Source organism: Haliotis cracherodii, unplaced genomic scaffold, assembly GCF_022045235.1.
Source record: "Haliotis cracherodii isolate W230 unplaced genomic scaffold, xgHalCrac1.p SCAF_10, whole genome shotgun sequence".
Lineage (NCBI taxonomy): Eukaryota > Metazoa > Mollusca > Gastropoda > Lepetellida > Haliotidae > Haliotis > Haliotis cracherodii.
This window is the reverse complement of record NW_027266265.1, coordinates 20,178,793-20,202,964: the sequence shown is the minus strand read 5'-3', so window position 1 is coordinate 20,202,964 and position 24,172 is coordinate 20,178,793. Positions and strand designations below refer to the sequence as shown.

The 24,172-nt window shown below is 40.7% G+C and overlaps 2 protein-coding genes across 7 annotated transcripts in view; one reads left to right on the top strand and one right to left on the bottom strand.

The window, feature by feature from the left end:
- Positions 1–2,096: 2,096 nt before the first annotated feature.
- Positions 2,097–23,475, bottom strand: LOC139454185 (D-aspartate oxidase-like). Of its 5 annotated transcripts, none has more exons than XM_071235748.1 (11): positions 23,264–23,475; positions 13,156–13,364; positions 12,640–12,751; positions 12,440–12,519; positions 12,184–12,249; positions 10,496–10,550; positions 8,089–8,190; positions 7,720–7,790; positions 6,609–6,726; positions 5,207–5,305; positions 2,097–4,538 (listed from the first exon to the last, which is right to left on the bottom strand). In XM_071235748.1, exons 2-11 carry the CDS (start codon positions 13,350–13,352, stop codon positions 4,407–4,409), a joined length of 1,032 nt encoding a protein of 343 aa, XP_071091849.1. In that variant the 5' UTR covers positions 13,353–13,364; positions 23,264–23,475; the 3' UTR covers positions 2,097–4,406. The 5 variants fall into 5 exon arrangements, with proteins under 5 accessions (XP_071091849.1, XP_071091848.1, XP_071091847.1 ...); XM_071235747.1 differs by lacking the exon at positions 23,264–23,475 and adding an exon at positions 21,227–21,474; XM_071235746.1 differs by lacking the exon at positions 23,264–23,475 and adding an exon at positions 21,241–21,474.
- Positions 22,791–24,172, top strand: part of LOC139454184 (uncharacterized) — a 38,895-nt gene continuing 37,513 nt past the window's right edge. The window contains exon 1 of one of the 2 annotated variants that reach the window (XM_071235744.1): positions 22,791–22,875. The gene's annotated coding sequence lies outside the window, so the exon portion shown is untranslated. Of the gene's footprint in view, positions 22,876–23,349; positions 23,440–24,172 lie in introns of those variants that run through there. The other variant, XM_071235745.1, reaches the window with a different exon arrangement.

The following is a 24,172-nucleotide window of genomic DNA, read 5'->3' as shown; positions in this document are numbered from 1 at the left end:
ACACTCAGACAATGTAATACAATTGCACTTTCCGATCTCTGAGACACAGAAGGATTCGCTAAACCCGGTACCGATGGAAAGTTATACGCTTTACACTTACAAGATAATGTATACAAGCGGAAAGAAGTTACATTCACAGGTAATCTAGGAGATTTAAGCGATGTCGAAGTTAGTAGGCTCAATGAAAACACTTTCGTACAATCTTACTCGCAACGATGATAATAAATGGACTATGATCGAAGCAAAAATCGAGTGGCTACTGAATATTGTCATTGACCCACCGTATGTGATGACGGGTAAGGCACATAATTTAACTAAGATAATAAATAGTGGGATCGTACTCAGGGCTTATATCCCATCAAAACGAAAAAGTGTGTAAGTCTCTCCCCTGCCAGAAAACCCAGGTCATATGTTATTTAGTCGTCCGGGAGTAAAAAACGTTAGTTTAAATTTGGTTACTGAATTCAATGATATAAAAGATAACTTGAGTGCAATACCTAATCTTTCTACACTTATTATTGAAGTCTTGTTTGGAGAAGCACCAGAAGATGCCTTCGAAATATTACCAGGTCTATTGATTAAATGGCTCAAGAAACACCAACGTCAACATTGCAGTATTATTTATATGGGAGCATTACCCATTGCAACCCTTGAGGGAGTCCAAATTATTAAAAGTGACAACATTTCTCTTCCTAAGATATTCATGCCGTATAATATACATTTAATTAGGTTGATGTATACTCTCAAAACATTGAAGTAAGACCAATTAAAGACTATTATATGATATAATCATATACACTATGGGTTTATATCCGGAGCTCGATGAAGATATGAAAAGATGGATATTGTTGATGGATTTCGATTATAAGCGACATAAAACATCAAATAGAGAAGGTGAGGGAGTTGAGACTTGGATTGTATAAAAAGTATCACAGAGCCGTGAATGCTCTTGACGGAGTTGACACCGTGCTTGTAACAGCTGGCATGGGACTCGGTGTAGCCGGTGTTGGTTTATTATCAACTATACTCGCCGCGCCGATCGTACTTGGCATGGAAATAGCGGTCTGATTCTCAGGACTGGCAGGAATAGCGATAAAATTCATTTCTCGTAAGCTGCAAAAGAAAGCATTAAAACATGATAATATTCGGATACTCGCTGAAGCAAAGTTGAACAGCATTGACGATCATATTTCAACAGCAATGGCTGATTGTAAGATATCCGAGGAGGAGTTTCGTTTAGTGTTGTCAGAACTCACCAAATACATGTAATGAAGCAGGAGATTAGATTAAATTCTCATAAGACCAGTTGTATTAGCGAAGACGAGAAAACAAAAGTTCACAGAACAGGGGAGGCAGTCCTCGTCAATTATTCCGTGCCAAAACCAAAGAACTGGTTGGAGATTAAAAATAGATTGCTTACTATCTTTAGATCACATTTAGACGAATGCTTACATAAGTATATAATAATGGAAAATTACAAACCAACAAAGGAAGAACTCCAAAAAGCTAGCAAAGCATTTATGCTCAGGGACAAAATTTTCAAATGAACAGAATTACCACAAGGTATACTAGTATATTATATCAGTGATGTCAAACCAAACAAATATGGTAATCAATTGTTTCTTTCCAATTACCAAGAAGAGTATATAGTCTGGTCTCCTAGTAAAATGAACAAAGAACTTAGTAAAAATGTTGAATATCACTTTGTTAAAAATAATGGTATGCGTATGAATAAAAATAATAGAGAATATTTTCATTACAATTTAGTTTAATCTCATGACGATCGTTGAATCACATCATCGTTTTTGCATAAAACATTCCCTCTTTATTAGCAGTATAGGTATATTAATCTGGCTCCAGTAGAAGTGGTCCAGAATCACCATTACCTATACTACTAGGGTGGAGGGTCAGTTGAATGGCGTGTATGGTGGGTAGAGCGTCTGAAATACTCTATGTTCAGTTCAAGGTAGATGGAGCGTCAGTTGTACGCCAACCACAACAATTCTATTTAAACATGATCACATAAAACCATTTAACTTCAGAACATATTTTAATAGTAGAATCAAAACAATCAATAAAATATAATCACCTGATGAATAGTTTGAAAATACCGTTGTTTTCGATATATCATCCCAGATCAACAAGAATTTAAGCTTCTGAGAAAATATGACACAACAAATGAAACAGAGACGTCCAACAGGAAGTGGTAAAAAACGGTGGTTAGCATACCTAGATCATCCAGATTTTCCACATATAAACATAAACAGCGCATAAAATATTGACAGTTGAGGATGCACGATGAGATTTAATGTATGACATCAACTAGTCAGAATAAATTATATAAGATAAACAAAATATATATGGCATAGCGTCCGAAGAAATAATATATGCTTCCTTCCACCGTCCAACACAGGTGATGTTCTGCCCCTGTGGTCCATTGGGCAAAAGGGCAAAACTGCTTTTATGGTCAGCTTTCTTTCGTCAACCAGACCGGTGTTTGCAAATACTGTATGTGTAACTCGGCTGCCATGGAGGTCAACTATTACATTTAGAAACTATGAAACACGCCATCCAAACTACGCTTTACACTCCGAATATATATGTATGTATATATATATAATGAAATGGGAAATTTCTAAAATAACTTTTCTAGGTAAAATACATGTAAAGATTATGTCAATATGTATCAGTTTACTCCACCTTCGCCATGAACTGTAGTGAACAGCATGTACAATATATAAACTGGGCGGCAAAAGAAAGTATAGGTCGAGTTCCATGATCGATAAAAAAATAACAAGAGGTTTTGTTGTGAATTATAATGTAATCTAGGGAGGGGTAACAAATGATTGATCAACCACAGTTTGAATGAAATTGTGCAATCACAGGTAATGTAAGCTCAAGGTAAACAATGGTGGGGTAAGAAATTTCATTTCCAAAATTTGTCTGAAATGTCACCAAAAAATTGTCAGACACACTACAAGTTCATTGTCGACACAGTTGCCTTTAATAGCGTGTATGGCCTCCAGCTGCCTCAATATATGCTGTGATACGCCGCCTCATCGATGACGTCAGTCTTCTGATGACGTTGACTGGAAGCCGTTGCCACTCGTCTCTCAGGGCCTGCTGCAATTCTTGTCTGTTGACGGGAGGCTGATGGCGTGCTCTAATCTGTCTGTCAAGATGGTCCCACAGATGTTCAAAAGGATTCATATCGGGTGTGTGGGCAGGCCAGGGCAAAACGTCAACGTTCTGCTGGTTTAGAAAGTTCCGAGTCAGTCTTGCAGTATGGGGCCTGGCATTGTCGTGTTGAAACAATGTCCCCTGCTGTTGGTTTTGTAAGAACGGAAGCACAACTGGCTGCAACACTTGGTCTCTGTACTGCACAGCGTTCAGGTTTCCCTGTATAATCACCAAATCAGTCTTCTGATCTCCACAAATACCGCCCCACACCATGACACCTCCCCCGCCGAATGGATGGACCTCTCGAATACACGCCGGAGCCAAACGTTCCCCTCTGAGTCGTTAACTCGTGCTGTGCCGTCATTTCGAAACAAGTTAAACCGACTTTCATCAGTAAAAGGCACTCGACGCCAATTTCTCACTTGCCAGCGTCGAACCTTCCTCGCCCATCGCACTCTCAGGCGTCGATGTTGAGCAGTCAGTACCATTCCTCGGAAAGGACGATACGCTCGGATTCCAGCAGCACGAAGTCGTCGTAGTACTGTACGTTGGCTAATGGGATGTCCCAACGCTGTTGCTGCCGTCGCCGTCGCCGTTACGAATCTGATTCGCAGGTGAATGAGCCGTATCTGCGCGTCTTCCAGTGGTGTTGTCACTCGGGATCGTCCGGTTCTAGGCCTATCCTGTGTCCTCCCTGTCTGCCTGTACCGTTGAATCGGCCTGACTACTGTCAATGGTGTTCAACCAAACCTTCTGGCAATTTGGACCTGTGTTGCCCCCATGTCGGCCATACCGATGGCTCTCTCTCTCTCTGCTCCTGTGACAGTCGTGGGATTTCTTTTGTGTGCTTTCATCACGTGTGGTTATACCCTGCAGACGCATTTATACAGCTAACATGCACGTGCAGTTTATGCCATAGGCGGGAAACCTGTTTCACCATTTTTTTGTCACCGCACGAGCGCCGTCAAAGATGGCGCGTTCGGGTGAGGTGTTTTTTGGTACCTGTTCCTGGGCAGTCATATTCCCAATACCAACTTTCCACTAGTTATGGCTGTTTTTAGGAAAATGACAAATTGCCAACCTATACTTTCTTTTGCCGCTTAGTTTACAAACAAAACAATTGGTGTTGCGATTAAGACCAATATTCTGTAGCATACTAACGATTATACAAGAGAGAATAATGTTGATATCCCATCGTTGCACTGCATATCTGGAGCTTGTTACAGTTAAAGTTTGGAGGATGGGGAGGAGTTGTCGACCATCTCTTTCACCATCTCTTTCACCATCTGCGCAGCGTCCACGGCAGTTGACCAGCTCAAGCTGATGCCGTTGGCACCGTGGCCGTAGTTGTGGACCACCTGTTGCACAGAATGAATCATCATAACTAAATATTACAGTGTGAGTATCACGTTGTTCCTAAGCACACCAACACATGCGTTCAATAAACGTAAGGAAATACGAGGTAAACTATTCTTCTGAAGTGATAATGGTAAATATCGTTTAACTCTTACAGCACCCATGAAGATCCGGGTTAGAATAGGTCTTCAGTATCCCATACTTGCCGTAAAAGGTGACTATGCTTGTCAGAAGAGGCGACGAACGGGACCAGGTGGTCAGGCTCGCTGACTTGGTTGATGCATGTCATCGTATCACAAATGAGAAGATTGGTGCTCATGATGTCAACCACTGGATTGTCGGGTCCAGACTCATTTATTTACAGACCGCCGTCTTATAGCTGGAATATTGCTGTGTGCGGCATTCAACAACAAACAAACATAACTTGTACAGCATGTCAGTTTGCAGGTAAATCTTACTCGGGAACCTGCTGGTTGATATTGAAAATATTATACACACTGCTCACATTGATTTGTTTGTTATGTGTCTCTTTATACTATTTAAACAGACATAGCAACATGTATCCACATCACAAGAGTGAAAGGCATCAGCGTGCGTCGATCTGTACGTCATGTTTATTACTGATATACACTCCCTCCACGTGCTGCATACATACAAACCATATCCTCACCTTCAACTCTGTGCCGCCAAACGTCATTTGTTCCTTCTCCACCCTGATAGGAATCCGTGTCGGGCGGAGTCCGGCCCATTGGTCCAATACTCGGGCTCCCTGGAAGTACACGTACACTGTTTACAGTTGGTCATTTCAACCATGTGCAATCAACGTGAGTATGACGTAGCTTTACATGTCAAGGATTTAGAGAGTCAACTTTCAGCTCATTATTTGTCCAATAAATGATAAATATCAAACTGTCAATAGTACCAGATCACGAAGTCATCGCTTTACTACCAGGTGGGTGATATGTTTAACTAGCCGTCCATCACTCCACTCCCAGGTGGGTGATATGTTTAACTAGCCGTCCATCAGTCCACTACCAGATGGGTGATATGTTTAACTAGCCATCGCTCCACTACCAGGTGGGTGATATGTTTAACTAGCCGTCCATCACTCCACTCCCAGGTGGGTGATATGTTTAACTAGCCATCACTCCACTACCAGGTGGGTGATATGTTTAACTAGCCGTCCATCACTCTACTACCAGGTGGGTGGTATGTTTAACTAGCCGTCCATCACTCCACTCCCAGGTGGGTGATATGTTTAACTAGCCATCACTCCACTACCATGTGGGTGATATGTTTAACTAACCAAGACTCCACTACCAGGTGGGTGATATGTTTAACTAGCCGTCCATCACTCTACTACCAGGTGGGTGGTATGTTTAACTTGCCATCACTCCACTACCAGGTGGGTGATATGTTTAACTAGCCGTCCATCACTCTACTACCAGGTGGGTGGTATGTTTAACTTGCCATCACTCCACTCCCAGGTGGGTGATATGTTTAACTTGCCATCACTCCACTACCAGGTGGGTGATATGTTTAACTTGCCGTCACTCCACTACCAGGTGGGTGATATGTTTAACTAGCCGTCCATCACTCTACTACCAGGTGGGTGATATGTTTAACTAGCCGTCCATCAGTCCACTACCAGGTGGGTGATATGTTTAACTAGCCATCACTCCACTACCAGGTGGGTGATATGTTTAACTTGCCGTCACTCCACTACCAGGTGGGTGATATGTTTAACTAGCCGTCCATCACTCTACTACCAGGTGGGTGATATGTTTAACTAGCCGTCCATCAGTCCACTACCAGGTGGGTGATATGTTTAACTAGCCGTCCATCACTCCACTACCAGGTGGGTGGTATGTTTAACTTGCCATCACTCCACTATCAGGTGGGTGATATGTTTAACTAGCCATAACTCCACTACCAGGTGGGCGACATGTTTAACTTGCCATCCATCACTCCACTACCAGGTTACGCTTCGGAATGGTTACAGATTGACATTTAGCAAGAAGTCGTTGAAGTAGCAGATGGAAATAGTTGGTGTTAGGCAGTCAGCTGGATACCTCCAGGCCAGGGATCTTCTCCTTGCCCCTTCTCAGGATGTCTTCCGTCAGGGCAGGGTCGATGTCCTCGCTGTAGTTCCCCACCTGCCGACACCCGCCAAGTATCAGGTAGTCACTGCTGGAACACACACACACGCAGATCAATACCTGGGTCGGAGGAACACACGCACACACACATCAATACCCAGGACTGGTGCACATACACAGATGAATACCTGGGACTTGAGGAACACACACACACACAGATCAATACCCAGGGCTGGAGGAACACACACACACACATACAGATCACTACCTGCGACTTGAGGAACACACGAACACACAGATCAACACACACACACACACACACACACACACACAGATCAATACTTGGGACTGTAGGAACACATGCAGATCAATACCTGCGACTGGAGGAACACACGCGCTCACAGATCAATATCCGGGACTGGAGGAACACACGCACACACAGATCAATACCTTGGACTGTAGGAACACACGCAGATCAATACCTGCGACTGGAGGAACACACGCGCTCACACATATCAATACCTGCGACTGGAGGAACACACGCGCTCACACATATCAATACCTGCGACTGGAGGAACACACGCACACACATATCAATACCTGCGACTGGAGGAACACACGAACACACAGATCAATACCTTAGACTGTAGGAACACACACAGATCAATACCTGCGACTGTAGGAACACACACAGATCAATACCCAGGACTGGAGGAACACACGCACTCACAGATCAATAGCCGGGACTGGAGGAACACACCCACACACAAATCAATACTCGAGACTGGAGGAACACACCCACACACAGATCAATACCTAGAGATGGCGGAATATCATTACGCAGATCAATATCTTAAGGTAGGGGACACGCCCAGTACACCCAGCTGAATCACCAGGGGATAGGGCAAACGTTCACTAAGACAAATGCAGGAATATACCCACACACAATCAGATAAATATATGCATGGTTGGTCATCTCGTGTTTTCTCTTTGACTACAGCATGTAGGAAAGTGGACAACAGAAATGTCCGTAACAACGAGTAGCTCATGACAGGGCTATGTAATGTGGTATTTCTGCACTTACTGTGGTATTGCATATGTGCTGTATCCATCATGTTCTATGTAATAAAATCCACGTATCCAGGGAGCTCGCATCTGAAGATATACACCACATTTAGGATTTATCTCCTGTAAGAGGTGGTACTAGCACAGGGGCATGACAGTAACTTCCATGACATCCATTGTTGCAGCAGACACACCCCAATACTGCTATAGTAAGGGACATTACAGTTATTAAAGTCAACGTTGTTAATCTAATTGTGGATGTATTTCTAAACGATTTGTCGTTTACATAACCTTGTCGGGGTATGGTATAGAAGGCAGAACCGACATTTCATGTACTACTTCAAAGGCCATGTTTATAGAAATACTGTTTCAAGGAGCGCTTTCTTACACGTATAAGTTGTCCTCTGATTGGATAAGTCGACTCGTCACCTAGCAAGTACTTGGCATTCAGACCGCAACAGTTGGCCACAACTTTGTACTCGCCACACAACTGAAACATTGAAGTAGTTGAATGCTACAAATATCGCATTCCACACAACTGAAAAATTGAAGCAGTTAAATACAACACATATATCGTATTCCACACAATCGAAATATTGAAGCAGTCGAATGCTACATATATCGCATTCCACACAACTGAAGCATTGAAGCAGTTGAATACTACAGATATCGTATACCACACAACTGAAACATTGAAGTAGTTGAATGCAACATATATCGCATTCCACACAACTGAAACATTGAAGCAGTTAAATACCACACATATATCGTATTCCACACAATCGAAATATTGAAGCAGTCGAATGCTACATATATCGCATTCCACACAACTGAAGCATTGAAGCAGTTGAATACTACAGATATCGTATACCACACAACTGAAACATTGAAGTAGTTGAATGCAACATATATCGCATTCCACACAACTGAAACATTGAAGCAGTTAAATACCACACATATATCGTATTCCAAACAAACGAAATATTGAAGCAGTCGAATGCTACATATATCGCATTCCACACAACTGAAGCATTGAAGCAGTTGAATACTACAGATATCGTATACCACACAACTGAAATATTGAAGCAGGTTAATACTACATATATCGCATTCCACACAACTGAAGCATTGAAGCAGTTGAATACTACAGATATCGTATACCACACAACTGAAATATTGAAGCAGGTTAATACTACATATATCGCATTCCACACAACTGAAACATTGAAGCAGTTGAATACTACAGATATCGCATACCACACAACTGAAATATTGAAGCAGTTGAATACTACAAATATCGTATATCACACAACTGAACAATATTAAAGTAGTTGAATACTACACATATCGCATTCCACACACGTGAAACACTGAAGTAGTTGAATACTACACATATCGCATTCCACACAAATGAAACATTGAAGCAGTCGAATACTACACATATCGCATTCCACACAACTGAAACATTGTAGCAGTTGAATACTACAGTTTGCATTCCACACATCTGAAGCATTGAAGCAGTTGAATACTAAACATATCGCATTCCACACAACTGAAACATTGAAGCAGTCGAATGCAACATATATCGCATTTCACACAACTGAAACATTGAAGCAGTTTAATACTACACATATACAGCATTCAACACAACTCAAACATTGAAGTAGTTGAATACTACACATATCGCATTCCACACATCTGAAGCATTGAAGCAGTTGAATACTAAACATATCGCATTCCACACAACTGAAACATGGAAGCAGTCGAATGCAACATATATCGCATTCCACACAACTGAAACATTGAAGCAGTTTAATACTACACATATACAGCATTCAACACAACTCAAACATTGATGTAGTTGAATACTACACATATCGCATTCCACACATCTGAAGCATTGAAGCAGTTGAATACTAAACATATCGCATTCCACACAACTGAAACATTGAAGCAGTCGAATGCAACATATATCGCATTCCACACAACTGAAACATTGAAGCAGTTTAATACTACACATATACAGCATTCAACACAACTCAAACATTGAAGTAGTTGAATACTACACATATCGCATTCCACACATCTGAAGCATTGAAGCAGTTGAATACTAAACATATCGCATTCCACACAACTGAAACATTGAAGCAGTCGAATGCAACATATATCGCATTCCACACAACTGAAACATTGAAGCAGTTTAATACACCACATATACAGCATTCAACACAACTCAAACATTGATGTAGTTGAATACTACACATATCGCATTCCACACAACTGAAACATTGAAGCAGTCGAATACTACAGATATCGTATTCCACACTACTGAAACATTGAAGCAGTTGAATACTACACATATATCGTATTCCACTCAACTGAAACATTGAAGCAGTTGAATACTACACATATATCGTATTCCGATCAACTGAAACATTGAAGCAGTTGAATGATACACATATATCGTATTCCACTCGACTGAAACATTGAATATCATACTTCATCCAGAGACCATATAATCTATTGTATGGTCTCTGCTTCATCGTACTAGTCACGTGACTGAACCTGTATGTAACTTCATCGTACTAGTCACATGACTGATTCAGTCAGTACATTCATAGCGTGCGACAGGTGTATGGAGACTTCCTGTTGAACTACAACTGCGCTGGGCACATAGATTCAGCTTTGACCGTGATCCAAGCAATGGTGAATAATAGCTTCCAGTCAAGCATGGCATGATCATTATTTTCAGTTTACAATAAAGAATAAATAACACGGCGTTTCCGTTATCTCACCTCTTCCAAAGACGTCAACGTTCTAAATACCACCTGCCCACCGTTGTCTTTATATCTGAAGCAAAGGGACACACAACTAGACAGCTGCAAGCACGTGCTGCAACATCACTGCAGACAACATCACTGCCATTTCACCAATACCCCAATGTCATATCATACCAGCACGAGGACAGTATACCTATATAGTAGACTACAAAGTGTAATGTCCCCGTCGCCCGTCTTACTGGCACTGCTACCCGCCATTGCGAAAGATATATTTCCTGCTTTGACATGCGTTTTTAAAACTACAAGTTTCACTGATGATGGATCCTTTCATAAAAAAGCAGCCCTAAAGCTTTGATAGTTTAATACGAGGGGTACTTATTTACCAATCAGTCCATTACATCACAGTTCCCCCTTACCGGCAGTGTATTAAAGTCCCACCTGGCATTACATATATAACACACATGAATACCATAAAATGGGCCACTCTGTAACAGTTGTGAGGGTTATAAGCTATATACATCACATACTTATATAGTAGATACCTACGTCTAATATGAATATTGAACAGGTTTTTGCACACTTACTAGATATATCATAACCCATTACAGGGTGCTGTAGTGTCTTCAGTGACTGAGTTCATGCACATAGGGCGCAACTAGGATCGAACTATAGACGAAATACATCTTTCAAAGGCCCTAACTACCGCTATCTTAGTTTGGAGATCGTTCGTTTACTGTAACTAGTGAACGTATCGTCATAGGCATTTTATTCTGATTTGTAGATTACGCAACAATAGTGAACACGGATAGATCTAAGATTGTTTTGTACAACGGCATCCAAATAAACTAGTGATTGGTATTCTGTGCCTTCGGGGTACAATGACATGCAATCAACCAAGTCACAACGGCAACTTTCTGATCCAGTTTGTTGCCGTTTACAGGCATAAGTTGCTCGAGACCTGGGTTAACACGGGATCCGCTCAGGTTGGTATAACTGTAAACATAAGAGAGCTACGCGATAAATCGCAAAGAACAATGAAGAACGAAGCGTGGTTCATTTCACGATAAACGATTGTTCTATCATAACGGCATTTCTGGAGATTCGAACATGCACTCGCAACTTGATGACGTCGTATATTTGGACGACGATATTTTTGAGAGGGGGATCTCTAGTGAGTTGTTCACCATTGAAGAAGCTTGGCAACGCAGATAAACGCGATGGCCGAACGATCGCATCCAAAAGCTGGAGAGATATGACAATCGGTATTGGGAGAAAGGGTACAGGTATTCGACGTGAGGATTGTGAGGCTATGCGGGTAATACACACCAGGGCATAAAAGCTGACTTGTCCGACATTGCCGAGGTCGGATTTTATTGAGGGAGTCATCATTATTTAAAAACGGGTAAATATTTTCAAAACTTGTACATTTTATCATCGTCCTTAAAGAGGCTGCTCAAAATGTTGATATATCGTATAAGAACTAAACGACTCGTGGTCGTTGTTTATCATACAATTAAACAATACAGGGAGAATAAAACACAAGAGGCGCAGAGAATATCAACACGGGGCTGCGCTCCTCATGGCTTATTCTATCTGCAGTGTATTATTGTGCGATAAACAAGAACCACGAATCGTTTATTTCTTAAATATGATACCAATGACAGTTCTTGTCTGATCATGCAATTTAGTCTGCCTGCACTCACTTCCTCATGAGCCATGGAAGATACTTCTTGGCCTCCGTTATGACAGTTGTGATGTTATACCCGTGCCTGAAATACACATTCAGTCATTTACAATCGGGAAGTAGTGATTTTCAAAAAATGAAATGCAAAGAAAACATGTTGACGTTTCATGTTTGCTACAGTGCTTGGTCGTATTGTTAGTATGCGTCTTACCTACAGTCAGTCCTTCCAGTCCACGAAACTGGTTGCTGGTGGGTGTAACTAACTAAACACTTACTTCTGATTCGAGTTCAAACGCTGAAGTTCATCCCGGGACAACTTATGGTACGAGAAGATTATCTTGTTTAAAAACTGAGGCTGAAAATGAAACAGATGCATTATCATTAACATTATTTACTGAAGCTGAAGCGCTGATATATTTCTTTCAATGGAAGTTTCTTTTCAATGTTTAGTGATTATACCAAGGTATCAACATACCTCTTCCGTATCCTGCAGCACAAACCCGTTGGTGACATTGTTTCCTGACGTCGATGCCTCCGAAGACAAAGCAAGACTAGAGAAGTGTTCCCAAGAGATCTTTGACCATCGTCTGATTAAAGATCGACACAAGATTAAACCATGATGCCTTGTCGTCTTTTTTTTTCATACTGCATTATGAAACTATATTGACTCCCTTTTTTATGATCCAATGATACAAATAGTACTGCAAGACAACAAACTAGAGACGTATTTTGTTTTGGTATGTTCGTGATGATACAGGGTCTATATAACATTGTGTGGGGGCATTCAGACATACTCGAATATTCATTAAATTAGGCCTGCGAATAGCCTAGTATATATTCTTATATTTTTTAATTTTATATACTTAAGGGTATTTACCAGTAAACGAATTCAGAATACCATTGAGAGTTGCCTCGACTGAAAATGTATTGACATCGTCTGTAGGCACGACTGAAAATGTATTGACATCGTCTGTGGGCACAACCTACTCACTTCAGTGTATCGATGGGGACGCCTTTGATGTGACCAAGGTTAGGCCGGAAGAGGCCACCGGCGCCAGCACTGGTTGTGTCATTGCCAAACTTGTCGGCTATGATGGTGATCTGGACAGACGGGATCAATCTCTGTATGTTGAGGGCAGTGGACAGTCCGACTATTCCCGCCCCTACGACACAGACACGAACCATCATGGATGGGTGTACCTGTTAGGGAAAACAATGATGAAGTCATCCCCACATCACTTAATCCGGCAGTCCTCACTTGACAAGGACAATGTCTGTAATACATGCCAGCTTCTTGCATTTCTGTTAGTTTGTTTTCCTGCCTCTTGTATTGTTACGTGTACGTCCCCCCTTTTCACTTATTACTACACATGTTTGTCCCGTCTTCTTGTAATTGATACATGTGGGTATGTCCATGCTTTTTCTATTTCTACGCTTGTCCGTCCTTGTTTTGTATTGCTAAAAATATGCTTCTAGTATTGCTATGTGTATGTCCTTCATTGCTTCAGGTATTGCTATGTGTATGTCCTTCATTGCTTTTAGTATTTCTATGTGTATGTCCTTCATTGCTTCAGGTATTGCTACACGTATGTCCGTCATTGCTTCAGGTATTGCTATGTGTATGTCCTTCATTGCTTTTAGTATTGCTATGTGTATGTCCTTCATTGCTTCTAGTATTGCTACACGTATGTCCGTCATTGCTTCAGGTATTGCTATGTGTATGTCCGTCATTGCTTTTAGTATTGCTAAACGTATGTCCGTCATTGCTTTTAGTATTGCTATGTGTATGTCCGTCATTGCTTCAGGTATTGCTATGTGTATGTCCTTCATTGCTTCAGGTATTGCTATGTGTATGTCCGTCATTGCTTTTAGTATTGCTACACGTATGTCCGTCATTGCTTCTAGTATTGCTATGTGTATGTCCTTCATTGCTTTTAGTATTGCTATGTGTATGTCCTTCATTGCTTCAGGTATTGCTACACGTATGTCCGTCATTGCTTCAGGTATTGCTATGAGTATGTCCTTCATTGCTTCAGGTATTGCTATGTATATGTCCTTCATTGCTTCAGGTATTGCTACACGTATGTCCGTCATTGCTTCTAGTATTGCTACACGTATGTCCGTCATTGCTTCTAGTATTGCTATGTGTATGTCCTTCATTGCTTTTAGTATTGCTACACGTATGTCCGTCATTGCTTCTAGTATTGCTACACGTATGTCCGTCATTGCTTCTAGTATTGCTATGTGTATGTCCGTCATTGCTTCTAGTATTGCTATGTGTATGTCCTTCATTGCTTTTAGTATTGCTACGTGTATGTCCTTCATTGCTTTTAGTATTGCTACACGTATGTCCGTCATTGCTTCTAGTATTGCTACACGTATGTCCGTCATTGCTTCTAGTATTGCTATGTGTATGTCCTTCATTGCTTTTAGTATTGCTATGTGTATGTCCTTCATTGCTTTTAGTATTGCTACGTGTATGTCCTTCATTGCTTTTAGTATTGCTACACGTATGTCCGTCATTGCTTCTAGTATTGCTACACGTATGTCCGTCATTGCTTCAGGTATTGCTATGTGTATGTCCGTCATTGCTTCTAGTATTGCTACACGTATGTCCGTCATTGCTTCTAGTATTGCTACACGTATGTCCGTCATTGCTTCAGGTATTGCTATGTGTATGTCCGTCATTGCTTCTAGTATTGCTACACGTATGTCCGTCATTGCTTCTAGTATTGCTATGTGTATGTCCTTCATTGCTTTTAGTATTGCTACGTGTATGTCCTTCATTGCTTTTAGTATTGCTATGTGTATGTCCTTCATTGCTTTTAGTATTGCTACGTGTATGTCCTTCATTGCTTTTAGTATTGCTACACGTATGTCCGTCATTGCTTCTAGTATTGCTATGTGTATGTCCTTCATTGCTTTTAGTATTGCTACGTGTATGTCCGTCATTGCTTTTAGTATTGCTACACGTATGTCCGTCATTGCTTTTAGTATTGCTACACGTATGTCCGTCATTGCTTCTAGTATTGTTACGTGAATGTCCGTCATTGCTTCAGGTATTGCTACACGTATGTCCGTCATTGCTTTTAGTATTGCTACACGTATTTCCGTCATTGCTTCTAGTATTCTTACGTGTATGACCGTCATTGCTTCAGGTATTGTTATGTGTATGTCCGTCATTGCTTCTAGTATTGCTATGTGTATGTCCGTCATTGCTTCTAGTATTGCTACACGTATGTCCTTCATTGCTTCTAGTATTGCTACACGTGTGTCCGTCATTGCTTCTTGTATTGCTACACGTATGACCGTCATTGCTTCTAGTATCGCTACGTGTGTGTCCGTCATTGCTTCTTGTATTGCTCCGTGTGTGTCCGTCATTGCTTCTAGTATTGCTACATGTATGTCCGTCCTTGCTTCTTGTATTGCTACACGTATGACCGTCATTGCTTCTTGTATTGCTACACGTATGTCCTCCATTGCTTCTAGTATTGCTATGTGTATGTCCATCGTTGCTTCAGGTATTGCTACACATATGTCCGTCATTGCTTCAAGTACTGCTACACGTATTTCCATCATTGCTTCTAGTATTGTTACGTGTATGTCCTTCATTGCTTCTTGTATTGCTACGTGTTTGTCCTTCATTGTTTCTTGTATTACTACGTGTGTCCTTCATTTCTTCTTGTATTGCTACGTGTATGTCCTTCATTGCTTCTTGTATTGCTATGTGTGTGTCTTTCATTGCTTCTTGTATTGCTACGTGTGTGTCCGTCAATTTTTTTTGTATTGCTACGTGTATGTCCTTCATTGCTTCTTGTATTGCTACGTGTGTGTCTTTCATTGTTTCTTGTATTACTACGTGTGTCCTTCATTTCTTCTTGTATTGCTACGTGTATGTCCTTCATTGCTTCTTGTATTGCTATGTGTGTGTCTTTCATTGCTTCTTGTATTGCTACACGTATGTCCTCCATTGCTTCTAGTATTGCTATGTGTATGTCCATCGTTGCTTCAGGTATTGCTACACATATGTCCGTCATTGCTTCAGGTACTGCTACACGTATTTCCATCATTGCTTCTAGTATTGTTACGTGTATGTCCTTCATTGCTTCTTGTATTGCTACGTGTTTGTCCTTCATTGTTTCTTGTATTACTACGTGTGTCCTTCATTTCTTCTTGTATTGCTACGTGTATGTCCTTCATTGCTTCTTGTATTGCTACGTGTGTGTCCGTCATTGCTTTTAGTATTGCTAAGTGTGTGTCCGTCAATTTTTTTTGTATTGCTACGTGTATGTCCTTCATTGCTTCTTGTATTGCTACGTGTGTGTCTTTCATTGTTTCTTGTATTACTACGTGTGTCCTTCATTTCTTCTTGTATTGCTACGTGTATGTCCTTCATTGCTTCTTGTATTGCTATGTGTGTGTCTTTCATTGCTTCTTGTATTGCTACGTGTGTGTCCTTCATTCCTCCTTGTATTGCTACTCTCGTGTGTCTGTCATTGCTTCTTGTATTGCTACACGTATGTCCGTCATTGCTTCTTGTATTGCTACGTGTGTGTCTTTCATTGCTTCTTGTATTGCTACGTGTGTGTCCTTCATTGCTTCTAGTATTGCTAAGTGTGTGTCCTTCATTGCTTCTAGTATTGCTATGTGTGTGTCGTTTATTGCTTCTAGTATTGCTACGTGTTTTCCTTCATTCCTCCTTGTATTGCTACTCTCGTGTGTCTGTCATTGCTTCTTGTATTGCTACGTGTTTGTCCTTCATTGCTTCTTGTATTGCTACGTGTGCGTCCTTCATTGCTTCTAGTATTGCTACGTGTGTGTCCGTCATTTCTTCTTGTATTGCTACGTGTATGTCCTTCATTGCTTCTTGTATCGCTACGTGTGTGTCTTTCATTGCTTCTTGTATTACTACGTGTGTCCTTCATTTCTTCTTGTATTGCTACGTGTATGTCCGTCATTGCTTCTTGTATTGCTATGTGTGTCCTTCATTTCTTCTTGTATTGCTACGTGCATGTCCGTCATTGCTTCAGGTATTGCTACACGTATTTCCATCATTGCTTCTAGTATTGTTACGTGTATGTCCTTCATTGCTTCTTGTATTACTACGTGTTTGTCCTTCATTGCTTCTAGTATTGCTACGTGTGTGTCCTTCATTGCTTCTAGTATTGCTACTCTCGTGTGTCTGTCATTGCTTCTTGTATTGCTACGTGTTTTCCTTCATTCCTCCTTGTATTGCTACTCTCGTGTGTCTGTCATTGCTTCTTGTATTGCTACGTGTTTGTCCTTCATTGCTTCTTGTATTGCTACGTGTGCGTCCTTCATTGCTTCTAGTATTGCTACGTGTGTGTCCGTCATTTCTTTTTGTATTGCTACGTGTATGTCCTTCATTGCTTCTTGTATTGCTACGTGTGCGTCTTTCATTGCTTCTTGTATTACTACGTGTGTCCTTCATTGCTTCTTGTATTGCTACACGTATGTCCCCCATTGCTTCTAGTATTGCTATGTGTATGTCCATCGTTGCTTCAGGTATTGCTACACATATGTCCGTCATTGCTTATTGTATTGCTACGTGTGTGTCCTTCATTGCTTCTAGTATTGCTAAGTGTGTGTCCGTCATTTTTTCTAGTATTGCTACGTGTATGTCCTTCATTGCTTCTTGTATTGCTACGTGTGTGTCTTTCATTGCTTCTTGTATTACTACGTGTGTCCTTCATTTCTTCTTGTATTGCTACGTGTATGTTCTTATTGCTTCTTGTATTGCTACGTGTGTGTCCTTCATTGCTTCTAGTATTGCTAAGTGTGTGTCCGTCAATTCTTCTTGTATTGCTACGTGTATGTCCTTCATTGCTTCTAGTATTGCTACGTGTGTGTCCTTCATTGCTTCTAGTATTGCTACTCTCGTGTGTCTGTCATTGCTTCTTGTATTGCTACGTGTTTTCCTTCATTCCTCCTTGTATTGCTACTCTCGTGTGTCTGTCATTGCTTCTTGTATTGCTACGTGTTTGTCCTTCATTGCTTCTTGTATTGCTACGTGTGCGTCCTTCATTGCTTCTAGTATTGCTACGTGTGTGTCCGTCATTTCTTTTTGTATTGCTACGTGTATGTCCTTCATTGCTTTTTGTATTGCTACGTGTGTGTCTTTCATTGCTTCCATTATTACTACGTGTGTCCTTCATTGCTTCTTGTATTGCTACACGTATGTCCTCCATTGCTTCTAGTATTGCTATGTGTATGTCCATCGTTGCTTCAGGTATTGCTACACATATGTCCGTCATTGCTTCTTGTATTGCTACGTGTTTGTCCTTCATTGCTTATTGTATTGCTACGTGTGTGTCCTTCATTGCTTCTAGTATTGCTAAGTGTGTGTCCGTCATTTCTTCTAGTATTGCTACGTGTATGTCCTTCATTGCTTCTTGTATTGCTACGTGTGTGTCTTTCATTGCTTCTTGTATTACTACGTGTGTCCTTCATTTCTTCTTGTATTGCTACGTGTATGTCCTTCGTTGCTTCTTGTATTGCTACGTGTGTGTCTTTCATTGCTTCTTGTATTACTACGTGTGTCTTTCATTTCTTCTTGTATTGCTACGTGTATGTCCTTTATTGCTTCTTGTATTGCTATGTGTGTGTCTTTCATTGCTTCTTGTATTGCTACGTGTGTGTCCTTCATTGCTTCTAGTATTGCTAAGTGTGTGTCCGTCAATTCTTCTTGTATTGCTACGTGTATGTCCTTCATTGCTTCTAGTATTGCTACGTGTGTGTCCGTCATTGCTTCTTGTATTGCTACGTGTGTGTCCGTCATTGCTTCTTGTATTGCTAAGTGTGTGTCCGTCAATTCTTCTTGTATTGCTACGTGTGTGTCCGTCAATTCTTCTAGTATTGCTACGTGTGTGTCCGTCATTGCTTCTTGTATTGCTACGTGTGTGTCCGTCATTGCTTCTTGTATTGCTACGTGTGTGTCCGTCATTGCTTCTTGTATTGCTACGTGTGTGTCTTTCATAGCTTCTTGTATTGCTTCGTGTATGTCCGGCATTGCTTATTTTGTTGCTACACGTGTGACCCTCATTGCGTCTTGTATTGCTGCACGTGTATCCGCCCGTTTCTGGCGACCTCATCATATTTGGTTGGGATTTAGTGATTTTGTATCGAGATTCGATATTTTTTACATCTTTTTAAAGAAAATACGCCTTGCAACAATTCAATGTTTGTGTGCCTTTTTTACCAGCAGTCTGAAGAATAGTTGATTCTTTTCAATAATTTATCGGGGACAATTTAGTTTTTACGATAACATCCCAGCTGGTGGAAACACTCGTCAGATAAATTCCTTCGAGATGCCTGACTGCAGTAACTTACTTGACCTGACTTGTTTGTGTGTATGCATAAAACACAATCTGTATAACGCATGACCAAGAGGATCCGGTGACCTAGTGATCTATATATTGCGATACCTCCGCCAGCTCACTCTCACATACACAGCTGGCAGTGGACAGATACACGATCATCAAGCCATTTCACAAAGCAACTTGTTATAGAATAGGATATCAATAAAACATAATCCACCCACAACTTAAGATGTCTTTTTTCCAAACAATGCATCATGTTATATCGCTATCGTCTACGGTTCGTATGTAAGTTCAGGGACATGCAGATGCATAGAGATGGTACACGAGAAGTTGGTGAATCAAGTATATCGGCTCTCTGTACTTACGTCCTGTCCTTCTGACACCGTGCAGGCAACTGTCGTCATATCACGACGGAAATTTCAGCTGATTGCATGACCTACTTCTTTCTTATGCTTGGTAAGGGGGCCGGCTACCGTATTTACACAAACATTTTGTTCCGTTTTCAGATGTTCAGTAGAGTAAAGGATTCATTATCATGGGAACAATTGAAACGGTTATCGAATGAGCACACGCACCGCACAAACACAATAATTCACGAGTCATTGATATAACCAAGGAAGGAAATCCATTCTTCACATCAACTGATTTCAAATATCTTTATTGCAAACAAAACAAATCAATTAAATATATTTACCTTGATATGATCCAAGCTATCGATAGTGACATTTTGTGTACTCTCTGCACTAAATCTAATAAACAATATGTGACACATTTGTTGGTTTACTTGATCATACAGGGATTATTTATCGATCTAAAATGTACTATCCACGTCAACAATTGTAACATAAGAGAGAGATTCAGTGGTCTGGTCATTGTAACAACTGCACATGTGTGGCAAACTGAGATGTGGTCTCTGTGTGATCCGGGCTATCATATACTACAATACCATTAACATACAATAAAATAGCATTTTAAGGATATTAAATCCCGCTTGCTGGGGCTGGAATTTAAATATCTATCATTAAAAAAGCTCACATTTGAGAGTGATATCATGGTTAGAAATTAAACATGGCAATTGACAGTAATTACAGATAATATGCAACACGACCATTTTATAGGAATTGCATTTTTTCATTAGCGATCTGCATAAAAGGAAGAATTTGTATTCCGCTTTAGTTCCGCATTACCACTTTTACGCGATTCTATATTTAGCTACAAATGGTGGATATCGAGTCAGTAGCATTGCCATTGGCGCACTTTGCAGAACGGAGTAAAAAAACAAAACACAAGAAGTGCAGATGATTTTGCTCTTATTAAATGTTTGTCAATTAAACACATAGTTGCATGCCAGAGATATAGTTCTCTACGTTGTTTATCCCAGTTCTGGTGGCTACAAAGGTATACATCACTGTTCTCTATAAATAGTAAAATTACACGTATTATATAGGAGCGTCATTTCGGTGTCTTTGCGAGCTGCGGCTGTAGTCTTCGGCGCACGTGCAGGTGACAAAATCACATAATCTCGCATTTATCAATGATTACACGGTATGCTAACCTCAAGTAGAGAATCAACACTGGAAGCGAATTCAGCAAAGGGAGATAACCAGTCAATATATCGTCATCACAACTAAAGCTCTCACCACAATGTGTTAGACGCACAAGAAGGCCGGCATGAAGAACATTTGTACCTACATTACATGCTATCACTCACCCATCACCTACCTGTATCTACGTACAAAGCAACTCCACTCTGACATCGGACATTCTCACAGTTTGGTAGCCTTTGGCAGAATTATTCCTTTGACAAATCAGGGATCTTTTCTAATGTCATATGTCATGACGCGGAGCACAACATATCTTCAAATAGCGTTATGTATATAAGTAACTACTTCCAAACACCCGTGTTCCCGATGTCAACACTCATGCCTGACCGACACAAACATTGATTGCAGACGCCTGGTGCAGCTTTCATTTCCTTGTTTGGCTCAGCAGGGGAGGCAACTGGACAAAATCAATATCTGCATGGTTTGATAAATATTAAAGCGACAAGCACAATCAAATGGTGTGTCTGCTCTGCAGGTGAGATGATATGTCAGCTGTACTGGTGTATTAGCTGTAGTGTACACCATAGGGAAATACAATCACGTATACACGATCGGGAAACACAATCATGTAAATATCATGCGGAAATATAATCATGTTTATGCTATGGGGAAAATGTCTTTTAGAGTTTCGCTCACTAACACTCAACATTAGCTAAAGTTCGATATTCTAGTTAATGTTCATTTGTCAATTATAGTTTCACAAGCATTGAAAATAACAGCAATAGAGATCATGTGATGCAATGTAATTAGGAGATAAACATACTGTGTTTTCAATGTAGAGCTAGGTTACCTGTAGATTTATCCCCGCTAAATTGAATTTGGAACCGAACGCGCAGCATGAGGTTTCAAATGTTAAATTTAGCGCGGTTAAATCTACAGGTAACCTAGCTCTACATTGAAAACACAGTATGTTTATCTCCATTCTACCATGACTGAATAAAATGCGAACTCTTTAATGTTAGCAAATATACTGAGTGAAGCGGCATGGGTTGAGTTCAGTGTTTTGAGTGGGTTATCGATCGGAATTACGGAATCACCGAACAAAATATGGTGCTGTATATACTCAAGCAGTTTGTTTACACCGTAATACTTCACTCGAACTATGACAGGCATTAAAAGCATCTACGCACGGCAACTTGGTAACATAAAGAAAACAAAGCAAGCTTTCCAAGGCTTTCGCTCTACATCGCACGTCACCATTATGACGTCATATCGCTCATTGTGACGCAAAAGATATGACGTCACAGTCGTATATAGAGAAGCGCCAAAATTTCAAGCTCTCTGTTGTCTCCAAAACGTAAATACATTCCCTTTGTTGATTTCTGTCGCGTTTTTCTGCACGAAATGTATTGCCACACATCCTTTGAATATTGTAGTAACCGCATCTGTGCATTCTGTAACCTGTAATTGTAGACATACTTATTTAAATATGCCTACCGACAATGACTGAAAATAGTACTATTCTATGAATATAAGCTTCCGCGGTGATGCGGCCGTCAAACCAGCTGTTTCAGTCAGAGGGGGTTTATTGTGATTTAATAGCCTCTGATTGACCAATCAGAATCGAGTAAATTCCAAATTCATGGTAGAATGCGTGATCATATCATTGTGAATACTGATATGATTATGCAGATGAACTTTCATGGACAGCATTGTACGTGACTAGAAATACACATGAACGACGGAACTACAGCCACAGTCACAGTGACTGCCTGCACACTGGATACTGCGGACGGTGGGACGTGGGCGTCAGTTAAGAAGTTAGAGGTAGGGCACATCTTCCTATGGTGGTATATTCCTTCAACACGGCTGTCTTCGCCTTGGTATAATATGCTAATGGAAACGAATAAGGCAACAAGGAAATATTTAAGGAAATAAGTTTTACTGTCACTACATTTGAAATAGCGTGCATATAAATTCAACACATGTTAGAATCAAATGTTGAGATGTGTGTATTGTCCCAGCGCGTTTTTGGGTAGACAAGTCTGGGAAACCATGATAGCATATCATTTCACTGTGGCTAAAATCAAGTGTTCCCTTATACACTACCATCAGTACTGAATAGAGGACTGCTGTCGAACACTGAAGGACAATGCAGGTCATCATCATCTGATGAAAGAGCGAACTCTTCGCTCGGGTGTAGTCGGTCACTTACCTTTAGAATAGATCAATACGTCCATAGAATAATATTGGCTGGATTTATGGATCTCGGTCAAGCGTGAATATGTAGGACGTGGTATCGTTGTCCCTCGTTGTACATGGAGGGAATCGGTGCTCACGTGTATCAGTATCATCCACGCACATCCTTACATCAGGCAGCTGAAGCTCTCGGTAAGGGATCTTATTATAAGTAATGTTGTATCGTGGTTGTACAGTTTATCCTTCATGCTCCCCAAAACCAACACGAGTATGACTAGTAGATGTAGCCATCAATTGGCAAGGTGCACGAACACGCTTCTTGTGGCGCTACGTTCTACAGCTCTGCTTTCAAACAGGTTTATAATTACATTTAGCAACAAAGCATAATAAACTTTGTTTGACAATTATGACTGATACTATATCATTGCTATTATTTGAGTTTTCATTTTAACCATTCAAAGTAGCTGGTACATGCGCTACGCCAAATAATTACATATTTTCATAAATATTGAATGTGGAGTACTTGCTCTCGGGCAAATGGGATCGGTTACGCCCCAGAAGGTCGTCGCCTGGCAACCAGCGTCAGTACCTGTAGCCCTTACACTATACATATATATATAAGCTAGATGCCACACAGAGCAGCTGGGGCCGCGGTAAGAGTACGTGTTCGTGCATTGGATGTGAAACACGGCTATATCCATCCCAACAGAAGATATCTTCCCAAAGTAAACTGCCGTTTTAGGATAAGCATCCCTTCTTTTCAATCTATTGTAAAAACCGCACCTCTATATTTATGAAAACATATTTGATACACATTGTATGGCTGTTGCTGAAAGGTGGACGAATAACTTTCCATAAAATAAAGAAACAAACGTATCACTATGAAAAGAAAGATGATTGATGTCATGGTAACTGAAAGTGAAAT

Bases quoted from the DNA above. Each gene is read 5' to 3' on its own strand.
- LOC139454185 (XM_071235746.1), bottom strand. From the start codon at position 21,261: ATGTCAGAGTGGAGTTGCTTT. The intron at 6,727-7,719 runs GTAAGTGCAGAA...TGTGTGTTCCAG, and splicing joins AGCACATATGCAATACCACA to CAGTGACTACCTGATACTTG. The intron at 5,306-6,608 runs GTATCCAGCTGA...GTGTACTTCCAG, and splicing joins AGAAGATCCCTGGCCTGGAG to GGAGCCCGAGTATTGGACCA.